We start from the raw sequence: 12900 nt of genomic DNA, 5'->3' as shown, positions 1-12900 counted from the left end.
TGCTGTTGCAGCAGTAGCGTTACTATACCTGACTTTTACTCTTCGCGTCTTGGGTGAGTTTTCTTCTTTTGAAACTAGGGTGGCTTTCACCGTGCAACTTTCGTCCCGCTTTGAGCAGCGGAAACGCAATTGTTACTTCTCTCAGCATCAATTTTAATTGTTGGGGTTTTACGTCCCAAAACCACGATATGATTATGAGGGACGTCGTAGTGCAGGGCTCAGAAAATTTCGACCACCTGGGGTTCTTTAACGTGCACCTAAATCTAAGTACGCGATCCTCCAGTATTTCGCCTCCATCGAAATACGACCGCCGCGGCCTGGATTCGATCCCGCGACCTTCGGGTCAGCAGTCTCTCAACATGAAACACACAAGAATTAGAGAGAAATCAACATTTCTACTTTTTTTTACGGCAGTGTGATCATCAGAGTGAGGTCGCTTTGATATAACTTTTTCTTGATTTAATTCCTTTTTTACCACTTACCATTCACGAACCGCTGATCCTGATGGGAGAAATGCTCTACAAAACAGCTCTATCTATTTTGTCACGCGAAATGTGTGTAAACATACTGCGATATGTACAAATTTTACAGAGGGATACTGCAAGAGAAGGGTCGTTGTTTGTAGCAGATATGAACAATTCAGCCATGAGATTTGTTCCCTTAGTTTCGTGCCAGCGCTCTACTGTACCTATAGTAATAGACGCACTTTGACTGACGTTCAGATCTGCATTACGCAGACAGCAATGCTTCCTGGAGGCAGCGGTGAGACATTCTACTTCACGCGAGGCACAGTTCACGAAGCAGCGAGGGACATTGTACAAAAGCAGGTAACGTCCACTATTCTTAAAGCGGAAAAGTGCTGGTGATAGTTTCTTGATTAACTACAACTTTCGAAATTCATCTTCAAACGCCAGAGAAAGAACGAATAAGTGTTTTTCAGCGAGGCGGTTTGTTACACTTGTAGCGGCAATCTCCCACCTCAAGATATAGCTTAAATGAAGAGCAAAACATCAACAAGTTGATCTCCTTAACTCTGCTTGAACAAGTTGATCTCTTTAACCGTACGGAGACCGTTACCGTGTTATCGCATCATATGTTGAGTTTGTGTGTTTCGATGAACGGGGTATGAAGCAAAGATACAAAACTGGTCAAAGTGAAGCACGTGGTTTACGTGAAACCCGGTCTTTAAATGTGACGAAAACTAGCACCTGGGAGCACGTTATACTAACCTTGCAATGAATAAACTTATCTGCCAGTGGCTATATGCCAACATATACGAAATGAAGCCACCATGAAGCGGCAAGTAACGAGTCAGTAGATTTAGTGTCGTACGTAAAAAAAATATAAAGAAATAGACATAATAATGTTACGCAATACACTTCGAAAGTAGCTCACGGTGTACCGGTAACGCAACGGCCACTGAATATGTGTAATGACTTCCTTGCGTCATCGACAAGCCGTGCCCTGCTGTGCATCATCGACAAACCGTGCATCGTGCACGGCTTGTCGATGACGCAAAAAAGCTGTAGGGCTGCAGGCTTCATCAAGCTGTCCCGAGGTGGCATCTTTCCTCAACTGCGCTTTTCGTGCATATGTTTAATAAGGTGACGCTCGTTTTGCGCCACCTCGTTAAGAAAAGCGCAGAAGATCTGAGTGCGTACTCATTTGGACATGATTCCTCTCTCTTTTAGCAAATTTATTGAGATGAGGTTGGTGCCAGTGTGTAGCGCTGCCTGCTCCTGTTTTCCTACATAGTGGTCGTACAATTGCCGACAACCACAAAAATATACGAATGGACAAATAAACGCAGAGACAAACACTCACATACTAAAAGTCTCAGAATAAAGGCATAAAAGTCAACGCAATGGGAGAGTTCCCAGGACATCAATCTCGCAAAGCCAATTTGTTCGCACAGCAGATAGTGGGCAATTGTACATTTAGTCTCTCTCGATTGCCACACTTTAAGTACAGCGGTCATGGGCTCAGACGCAAATGCTAAGTAAACACGAAAATTCAAGAAACATGTCACCGGCAATACCTGCTACACTACAGGAATAACTGAGCAAGAATCTATTTTAGTATATTTGAGAGTCTTCGTGTGTTTTTGGCACATGAGTCACCGTGTTTTATATTAAGGCAAGCGAGCACATCTTACCAACATCTTTGTTTGTCGCAGAAAGAAGACGACGCATTCTTTGTCGGCGACGTCAGAGACATCGTCCGGAAGGTGGAGCTCTGGCGCAAGTGTCTGCCACGTGTAACGCCTTTCTACGGTACACTACTTGCTTCTCTTACATCTGTTTTCATTTTAAACAGTACCAACGAACCGAAAGTTCTTTCCTGCCAACCATGCACGAATATTTTGTTCATGTTCTGGTGTTGTGCGGTACCTGTTTCATGGAAGATCGGTATTATAGTTTACGGCCCTTGTCCGTTCCTTTCTTTTAGCCATAAAGACATGCGGAGATCCCGTTATCATTGCGGTGCTAGCATCCCTGGGAGTGAACTTTGATTGTTCAAACACGGTAAGAACGAATACAAAAAAATCTATTCATTTTTAGATCCACCAAGCTCCAAAATATTGCACATATTTTTTTTTTTCATAGGCGTAGAGATACAGATTGCACACGGGCGTTTAGCGGATATTTGTCAAGCAAATTTCCTGCGCTCGAGCAGAAAGGAAGAACATGAACTTTATTCTTACATTTTTGTTCGTATCGATAAAGCCACGGTATTGTAGTATTCAAAGTAAAATAAACATTTCAAGTTAGCAAGTATACCGAGCCTGGTGCGAAATGATATTTGCATGAATTGAAGTTTTTGGGACTACCGCAAAAACTAAGTGTATACTCATGATGGATTGAGAAACTAACAGTTTTCTAGTAAAACGGTTTGACAACATGTAAAAAAATATAACAGAAAGCTAGGTTGGCTTTTCTCATTTAAGCTCGTTTAATTGTATACTGCATATCTTAAATTGCTAATTTAAGATTTCTTACGTATTTCGCATATAGATGACGGATAAAGGCAAATACCTGCTCTTTTACGAGGTCTCCGCACCCGCTATATATAGTATATGCGGACTTGTAACGTAGACTAGCGCTTGAGATGCAAGAGAAAAAGAGTGTAATTGCAAATGACCTTGTCGCTTGAAGCACTGCTCTCGGTCTCGTAAATAAATATTGGAAATTATTGTCTCATGTGTAGAATTTATTTTCTTATATGTTCAATGCTCGCTACTACTTGCTTTTATATGGCCCGTACAGTTAACGTATGTGCCTTTTTGCTATGCGTTATTATTTTTCCTCATATGTCTGGATGTGTACGGGACTGCTTCAATTGCATTGCTCGCCAATGTGCTGTTCACAAATTTTCCGTTGCCCAATGATCTGATTCCTCCACTTAGAACGAAATGAGGGCGATTCTTGATATGGGTGTTGAACCCGATCGCATCATTTACGCCCACACCATGAAAAGCACATCTCACATGAAGTTCGCTGAAGAACACGGCGTCACGCTGATGACTTTCGACTGCATCGAGGAACTGCACAAGGTGACGGACAAGAGGGCCAGGTACGGGTTCGCTCATACTAAGATTTCTGTTGTTAATTATCACTGCACGCAACAACAGCACATCGTGTGTGTGTGTGTGTGTGTGTGTGTGTGTGTGTGTGTGTGTGTGTGTGTGTGTGTGTGTGTGTGTGTGTGTGTGTGTGTGTGTGTGTGTGTGTGTGTGTGTGTGTGTGTGTGTGTGTGTGGTGTGTGTGTGTGTGTGTGTGTGTGTGTGTGTGTGTGTGTGTGTGTGTGTGTGTGTGTGTGTGTGTGTGTGTGTGTGTGTGTGTGTGTGTGTGGTGTGTGTGTGTGTGTGTGTGTGTGTGTGTGTGTGTGTGTGTGTGTGTGTGTGTGTGTGTGTGTGTGTGTGTGTGTGTGTGTGTGTGTGTGTGTGTGTGTGTGTGTGTGTGTGTGTGTGTGTGTGTGTGTGTGTGTGTGTGTGTGTGTGTTGTGTGTGTGTGTGTGTGGTGTGTGTGTGTGTGTGTGGTGTGTGTGTGTGTGTGTGTGTGTGTGTGTGTGTGTGGTGTGTGTGTGTGTGTGTGTGGTGTGTGTGTGTGTTTTGCGAAGCTCTGCTGGACAAAACGAGAAGACAGGACGCATATGCGCGCAATATGTGTCCTGTCTTCTCGTTTTGTCCTGGTGTTTCAGTATAGCGCAGCCAAATAACGATTCCATACCAACTAGCCCCCGTCGAAGCCTTATTGGTCAGCCCTATATCCCTACTCAGACTGATCTGTCCCGTCATATTTTGATATAAATAGATATGGCAATGCAGGTTTTGGGCGATAATGACCGCAGAGGGCCTATGATGTCGCATTCCAAGGATGGTTTACTTCCAGTTTTTACCCTCGGAAAGCCGAGGACCAAAGGCAGGCTGTTGTGAGCAGCACGTCTTGCTTAATTTTCATTTTTTCATCCAGTGCGAAGCATATTTTCTTTCGGACTCGACCAATGCGGAAAAGGTGGGGCGCTGCGGTAACCCCCCCCCCCCCCCCCCCAAATGGTTAGAACGCCTGTGGCTAGAAGTACTCTTTGTACTTCTATCCGTCATAGTCAGTCATCGTGTCTTTTGCGGAAAGCTGTACTTTATATCCGCAAACTCTAGTGGCTTTAAAGAATTATGTGATGGTTAAAGTCAGCAAATATAAAATAAGCACATGCTCTTGATGCTTCCAGAGTAAAATTCCTTAGTACTTAAACAGAACAAGCTGCTGCAACTGCTGGATCACAGGTATTCCTTAGGAGGGCTGTTATATAGGTCACTGTAAAGAAGGAAACGACATAAAGATATACGAATGCAGTCCTGGAAGCGTGGAGCAATCCAATAAATTCCGTGATTAAATATACTTCGACTCCACTCTCTGAAGCCTTCGTAAGTGGCTGGAATGATCGGAAGTTTCCCACTGGCTGCTGAAGCAACTGTTAAGTTAAAAGGCTTCGGTTGTCTTCTTCTGCAGGTTGCTTCTTCGAATAAAGGCCGACGACAGAGGCTGCCAAATATCGTTTAACCGAAAGTTCGGCGTCTCCGTGGACGATGCAAGACATATATTGGAGACAGCCGTTGCGCTTAATATCAAAGTTATTGGAGTCACGTAAGTGTGCATGGATGCGTTCCTTAACTTGAGCTTAAAAAACTCTAAAAGTGTGGATGTCTTTTACGATTCTAAGAAGGCTTTCACTGCGAATTTTCCTACGGCAAATCTTTCTGGTAAACAAACAACCAGTTGTCATTTAGTATTGTTTGAGTTGTCAAAATTGAAAGCACCTTACAGGAACATACACTGCAAGAAAATTTAGGTGGTGCAAAGTATTTTCGATGATTTCGTCTACCTTTTTAATGGAAATGACTCAATACTTGGGCGGCTTCCACGAAGTGTTTATCGTGCAATACGCTTTCAAGTAAAAAAGAGGCATGCGTCATTTTTCTTGCTCCCTTGTTACCCGACGAAATATTGTCCCTCATTCTACTACCATTTGCGAGAAACCTATATCCGTTGAAAAATTCATTGATTTCTCAACCTACGCGCAAAACTCCTCAGCTTGTCGAAGATGTTTTCATGCCTCATTAGTTCCTTCTGCACTAAGTGATATCCAAGGTTGAGGAGAACTTCTTGGCCTAGTTTGTGGGTGTATTTCCAGCGGCAGACTATGGCTTCAATATCCAATCGTTATCTCAATGCAATATGGAATATAGAAACGTATACAGTCAGGATAGCACAGGCCAAAGCTTATGCTGTTACGAGACGCTCGTTAAATTACTTTGACCTCCAGGGTCGGCCCACCTTTGGCCATGCGACGATGTTGTGTGATGACGTCATCAGATGGCGTCGCTGCATGACGTCGTTCATGACGTCATCAATAACGTCATGATAGAGTGAGAAACTTCCGCGTTTCGTGACGTCATTGATGACGTCATGCGGCATTTCTTTCATTGCGACATTTTTTTGCATCATTGGCGTGGACGTCAACTGCTCCGGATTTTTCGACGGCTCTTGGAGAAATATTCTGTCCACTACAGACACGAGCAGTTCGCTGAAATTTAAAGCGCTGATTCAGACAAAATGCAGGGGAGCCATGTCTTAATTCCAGTTGACGAAGTACTTTTTATTTAAATCGTTGTTTTGTATATAAGATTTTATTGTCTTTATACGGTATATATGAAGTCCACTAGAATATTTGGTGTGAAGCTAAAGTTAAACTACGGTGATCAAGCATGAAACATGGGAATCGTGCAGAAACCGGTTATGCTGTACCTTTTTGCTGTATGTTCTCTAACTTGTGCTTCTTATTTTAGGTTTCACGTGGGATCTGTCTATGAACACCCGGATATATTTCGCCGCACAATAGAGATGGCCAGGATTGTGTTCGACATAGCGGCAGACATAGGAAAACCCATGACGGTGTTGGACCTCGGAGGTGGTTTTCCGGGCGGAGTGCGCAGCCACCATAAGATTATACAGGTTAATATTAAAGTATCTTTCGTATGACATCGCATTTCCTTACTGATGTGCGGAGAGTAAATTATGCAACCTATATATCTTTGCTACTGAGCTCTCTTTCAGTTACTTTCAGCAGTAAAGTATTAGGCAACATTAAGGGAAGAATGGTGGAAAGGTATTGCCGTAAACATTTCCGGCTATGTGTACCATAAGTATATTTCAGTTTTCTTCTCACACCAATGTATGAAATGATGCTAACGTTTAAGAGTTGAACTGAATAAGAAACGTGGTGACTGAGGTCGCAAACGGCAGTCCTCTGAAACAGACAGCGCACATACGGAGCAGAGGTTGGATTGGCGCAACGAAGCCTTATGCTAGCACTAAACTCAATTTGTGCAAAAACCTCTGTAGCGACGGCCTGACGGAATATTGTCCCGCCGCGCCTGGTGACGAGCGGCGTACGCCAGAAACTACTCCATTTACACAAAGTCGTGAGTCCGCCTCGTAACACCTGGCTCCAAGTCAAGCTTAGCCAGATCTTTGCTGATTGATTCGAATAACGTAGAATACCACAGTGCGTGGGATCTGTTGGAATTTGTTCTCTGATAAAGCGAACTACCTACAAGTGACCCCACAAATGGTCTCAACACGTCGAACAAGCTTCGTTCGGTTTGTATGCTGACTTCTCATCTCTTCTTCTGAAACAGGCCTGCGAGATTGTCCAGCGGGCAATAGATGAACACTTCCCGGTCACGAGCGGCGTGCAGATCATTGCGGAGCCAGGCCAATTTTTTTGCACATCAGCGTACTCCCTCGTCGTCAGGGTAGTCGGCAAGAGACGCAGCGACGTGCTAATCGATGGTGAGTGGGAGAGTCCTGTGTTCTGAATTATTCGAATTATTCCAGTCTAAGCGGGCTCGTTAGCTTACAGAGAAAGCCAAAGATGAAGTGGGCGACGAGAACATGCGACATATTTCCCACAAAGAACAGCGTCTCAAACACGTGGAAGTTCGCAATATTGTGGGCGTGTTGAACAGTACGGAAAAATACAAATGAGAAAGAAAAGTCGAGGTCCAGTCATAGTTTCCGAAGCTTGATTCACGCGGATGAACGTGACGTGACTCAGTGCATTCCACTGAACTCCCGGAGTTCACGGTGGCTCAGTCACCTTATTATTTTCACCGGAATACGGTCCGTCATGCATGTGAGTCCAGATTTATCGGCATTGAGCCTTCATTGGAGCAAGCACCCGCGCTATATATATGTACGGAAACATCCTGAGTGAATTCAAGCCATCACCTTTTATAAGGCTTACCATTGCTTCTCCGGTATTTGCATTAAAGGGGGATCTTGAAACGGCTTTGACGATTTCCTGTAAACGCTTTGAGCAGGTAAAGCAAGTCCTCAGAATCATTTGCAGACCGATTTAAGCTATCTGCGTCAAGTAGTCATCGAACACCCAGACGTCGCTGGCGACTGCAGCGTACTCGACGGGTTGAGCTCCGTCGAGTACGCTGCATACTGTATACTGCAACATATTTTTCTGTATACTGCAACATATGAAAGCAAGGAAGAAGACTTGTTGTGCCCGTAAGTCCATTCCTTATTTTTGTTACGCCGACAACAGCAGTCGTCGTCGGTGTCGCTTTCGTCAGGCGATCTTCTCATGCTTTTAGCTCAACCGTTTTCATAGAGCGAAATAATGCCACACTACTATGTTTACCTCTAGAACTAGAACCGTCAGAATCCACGGCAATGCAGTCGCAAGCTGCACGCGATAGACAACGCGACATCGCGCCGCGTTCGCGCTAGCCAGTGTGCGGTTTCTTGTGCGTGTTGTGTATTGCAGACTCGTATAGTGGTGGCAATTGAGCATGTATCTTGGAGTAGGAACTCAGGGGATCGCAAGGGAGTCTTGAGATACATGTTATTCGCTAAAATATCGCTCAAGAAATGACTGCACCATGTTGAAAAGTTAATAATTAAATAAGACTTGATTTCCGGGCTAATTTTGTTAAAACGTTCTATTCATTTGATCTAAGTGAAATTTGCCATTGGTGATGCATTCTACATGTGTCTGATTATCTAAACCCACCCGATTCTTGCTAAATCTCTCATGGTCGGCGTGAGCAAATGCACAGGTATGAAGAAACGTTATTCCCAAAAAACATATTTAAGACCACCTCGTTCTCGACAAGTTACCCCTAGCAGTTCGTCGTTGGTTCGGACTCATTCGTTGATACAAGCGCTTATGTTGCAGCAATACCCCGCTAAATAAGGATAACAAGTAGCCGTGGTAGTGTGAGAGCCACCCGATATAGCGGGTAATAAGTGTGCAGTAATAGAAATAGACTAAGTGGGATGCTCATTTTTTTTTAATGCGTCGCAGCCGTGTTTGTGAAGCGATCCTCTCTTTCTGTCGGTCCAGAAGTATAGAGGTCATGGGTCTATTTTACAGACGGTTACAACGCGATTTCCCGCTGCGCAGCTGTTTCTGTCATGCGAGTCAAACAGGTCACAATTAAATGCAAGGTTTCACACATGTCGCCAAGCATGGCAACTCTCTTTTCTATCCTCCGTAGCACTTTGAACTATTTCACGGCTGAACGAACAGAAAAACTAGCCTTGTATTGAGGCATATGTAAAACATTTAACCTTGGCCTATGTCCTCTTCAGTCCCAGTGACCCCATTTGGGGCCATTGGTTAGAGAAAACGAAGCTAATTCGGAAGCAAGTATTTTTTTACCGTCAACTTGAATTTTTCGCGTCGCGAGCATTATTTTACCTGAGCTCGACGAGATGGCGCTCCATGTCGGGCATCTGTAAAGTCACTGGAACGGGAAAAGTACCACGACCGTCCTACCCGCCGCCATATTTGGTCCAGCGCGGCCGAAGCTGCGGCGGCGCGGTGTTGATTTCATGCGGAGTAACGCGTGTTTTACGCATTGCGTGCGCTTTTGCAGCCCCGAATGAAGCATACCATTGTTTTCTAACTGATCAGGAAAGAAAGAGCGGCAGTTTTCACTTGCCTTGCACACGCACGTGTACTAACGCGATAAAGAATGCGAACTGCGTGGCATTTATGCGCTCGGTTGTCGCCATTTATTAAATGCCAAGCATTTCTGAGCGAACTTCTGCGACTTTGAACATATCTATCTATCTATCTATCTATCTATCTATCTATCTATCTATCTATCTATCTATCTATCTATCTATCTATCTATCTATCTATCTATCTATCTATCTATCTATCTATCTATCTATCTATCTATCTGTCTGTCTGTCTGTCTGTCTGTCTGTCTGTCTGTCTGTCTGTCTAGCCGCCCAAGACTTTGTGCTCTCCTGGCCGTTTCGTTAATGGGATGTACACCAAATTTGGTGTCGCGTAACATGACTGTATGACGAATATAAATTACAGGTGATAACATGAAAATAATGACATGCATGCCATGTGCGGCATCATTTACATGCCACGCTCATGGTGCGCTCGCGGTCGTTTCGCTAGCTTGATACACACCAAGATTGGCATGGCGTGACAAGAGCGTATGACGAACATAAGTTACTGGTTATAACGTGCAAATCATGACAGGCATGCCATGTAAAACATGATTTACATGACATGGTCTCGGGGCGCTCGCGGTCGTTTAATGAAATTCATGTATACCAAAATTGATATGACGAGATATTTCTGTATAACGAACGTTAGTGACAGGTGGTAAGATGTAAATAAGGCCTTACATGACATGCGTGCCAATATTTTCATGTTACCACCTGGTATTTATGTTCGTCATACAATCACGTCATGCAATACCGATTTTAGTGCATATCAAGCCAGCGAACCGGCCTCGAGTGCACCATGAGCATGGCATGTAAATCATGCCTTACATGACATGCGTGCCATTATTTTCATGTTACTACCTGGTATTTATATTCGTCAAACAATCACGTCATGCAATACCGATTTTAGTGCATATCAAGCCAGCGAACCGGCCGCGAGTGCACCACGAGCACGGTATGTAAATTATGCTTTACATGACATGCGTGGCATTATTTTCATGGCGCGCTGACCGTTATATGTGACCGTATCGATGAAGTGTCAAAACGATACGGGATGCCATAATGTTCCTGCACGCTTTTCTGAGGCTATAAAAACCATCGCCCTCCAAAGCGCCGTGCGTTGGCGGCCGGGAGACATTAGCGAGGCGAGCGAACTGGACCATTTATGTGGCGAAGCCGCTGAAAGGGCGCGGCGGCGAAGAGAAAACGAGTGCGGTACTTTTCCCGTTACAGTGACTTTAGGCATCTGTGACGCACGGCGGGTTTGAAAGTGGCGTTTCCCAGCAAACGTCAACTTTTTCGTCCTCGCGGTGAGGTAATTAGCTTTTTCTTGAGGTTTTGTGGTTTATTTTTACCCAGTATGTGTGACAGCACTACCGAAGGGTCTCCAATCACGCCACGCCCGCATCCAATCAGAGCCGTTTCGCTTCTGCCAAGGAAGAAAATAAAGAAGGAAAGAAAACTATTAGTAGGACAGAAAATGGGGCCAAGCTTCGCTTGCTCCCATTTTCCTGATAGAAGGGCTCCTATTTTTTTTTAAACATTGCCATAACATGTCGCCTCATTGCCATAACTCTGTATTACAAAGCGGCATCGCGCACATTGACATAAAAACAAAATCTATTCCATGCAGATCCCGAGCAAAAGTTCGGAGCGAAAGCGCCCATCAATTTCCTAACTTTGTAACGTAGCCGGCGAGCTGAAATTCAATAAAACGTTCGCTACTCGTTTTGCGTGCTTCGAAAATGCAGTGCACGTCCCATTTCGCGGAGTACACAGCCACATTCGAAGGGCCTTGAAACGTTTTACTGCTGCTACTTTCTGCTAGGTTTTGATTACATTTGTCCATCCCTGTACTCCGCGATCAGCTCTGGCAGCGTGTCGTAGCAATGGCGCTTTGCCGGAGCTAATCGCGGAGGCCACGGATCAGCAAACAATGTATTTTTTTAACTCTATGCTCATGTTTCTTTGATTATATTTTAACCAGGAGTATCTCGTCGACATGAGGACGTGTTTCTGAATGAGAGCAAGGACAACTGCATTTCCCGCTATATGTACGACTTCTTCGACATGAGGATAACGCCGTTAGAGGTACGTCTACCTTCCCAAAATTGTCTGTCCCGAAAGATGTAACATTCAGTCTGCTTCGCAGGCTCCAAAAGAATAGCAGTTTTCTCGCTGGTTGATTTCCGACAGAATATTTTGAAGGTAAACACTGAATTTAAGCGCTCACCTTGAAAATCTGTTCACTTGAGTAAACAACGCAAATTGTGCCTTGTTAAACATCGGCTAGAACTTCAGGTACCAGAACATACAGTAACAAATAAGACACGCAACAAAATTCCGAGTAAATACGATGCATTGTTGTGCAATGAAGGTTGACTATGTCAAGCGGTCTCTAAAGATATTCACGGCCTGTAAATAAAAAGATTTACATCACATTAGGATCAGCAATGCCTATATTTGGAAAGTTCCAATAACTAATGCACCTGATGTAGCATAAACACAATAACGCCATCGTATTATTTGCCTCTGCCTTTAACGAATAAGCCTAATGAAAATTTCGCACACATGCTACAATCAAAATTCCTCTTGCACGAGAGTGCATAGTAGTGACTGACTTTCGATATGATAAGAAACTGTTTCAAACTAATTTTGCGTGCTATTATTGTACGCAACGATGTCACTGCAGGAGCCTCGGGAGAGGCCCATGGACGTGCTGACCACACTGTGGGGTGGCACGTGCAATCCGCTCGACCGCATCGATTCTATGAAGCCCTTCTTCGACGTGGATGTCGACGAGTGGCTTGTTATGGACAACATGGGCGCCTACACTTTCAGCTTTGTCTGCGGCTTCAACGGAACCGGATTCCCCACTGTTCACTACATAGCATCACCGTCGACCATTGATCTGGTACGCAGAACTGTCGAACGTTCTCCCGTACGCAGTGGCTACATCCAGCCACAGGAAGCTCTCAAGGTCAGGCTGTCGCGCGACAAACAAGAACTCGCCAACGGGAAAATTTATACAGCTTTGTGACTTTGTGACGTCATAGCTGTTACAAGTAACCGCAAGCACTTACTTCCTCGCATCAAACACTTGCAATAAAAATCATCAGACCACAAAACACACTTGATCTTAGCTAATTTCGACTAACGACGCACGTCAGGGTCTTGTTGTTTTCCATCAGGTGTGGTCCTTCATCCTGAGTGAAATTTGTCGTCAACTAAGAAGCTGTCTTTCTGAGAACTTCGTACGGATTTCTGTGCAGCTTCGCGCTGCGAATGGATTGATGATTTTGTTTTTCCATGAACAGTGCTAATTTTTTGCAAACTCGTTTGGCCATGTAGA

At 44.3% G+C, this 12900-nt stretch overlaps 1 protein-coding gene across 1 annotated transcript; it reads left to right on the top strand.

Annotated features, from left to right (window-relative positions):
• Positions 1-743: 743 nt before the first annotated feature.
• LOC119386159 (ornithine decarboxylase) lies at positions 744-12588 on the top strand. Its single transcript, XM_037653501.1, has 9 exons — positions 744-827; positions 2177-2273; positions 2449-2525; positions 3407-3573; positions 5010-5144; positions 6347-6512; positions 7199-7352; positions 11536-11639; positions 12241-12588. The coding sequence occupies exons 1-9, from the start codon at positions 744-746 to the stop codon at positions 12586-12588; spliced, it is 1332 nt and encodes a 443-aa protein (XP_037509429.1).
• Positions 12589-12900: the final 312 nt, after the last annotated feature.

This window comes from Rhipicephalus sanguineus, chromosome 3 (assembly GCF_013339695.2).
Source record: "Rhipicephalus sanguineus isolate Rsan-2018 chromosome 3, BIME_Rsan_1.4, whole genome shotgun sequence".
Taxonomy (NCBI): Eukaryota; Metazoa; Arthropoda; class Arachnida; order Ixodida; family Ixodidae; genus Rhipicephalus; species Rhipicephalus sanguineus.
The sequence above is the reverse complement of the archived record's forward strand: the minus strand, read 5'-3'. Positions and strand labels throughout refer to the sequence as shown.

Coding starts and splice junctions, on each gene's coding strand:
- LOC119386159 (XM_037653501.1), top strand. CDS start 744: ATGCTTCCTGGAGGCAGCGGTGAGACATTCTACTTCACGCGAGGCACA. Junction 3,574..5,009: donor GTGACGGACAAGAGGGCCAG/GTACGGGTTCGC, acceptor CTTCTTCTGCAG/GTTGCTTCTTCGAATAAAGG. Junction 5,145..6,346: donor ATCAAAGTTATTGGAGTCAC/GTAAGTGTGCAT, acceptor TTCTTATTTTAG/GTTTCACGTGGGATCTGTCT.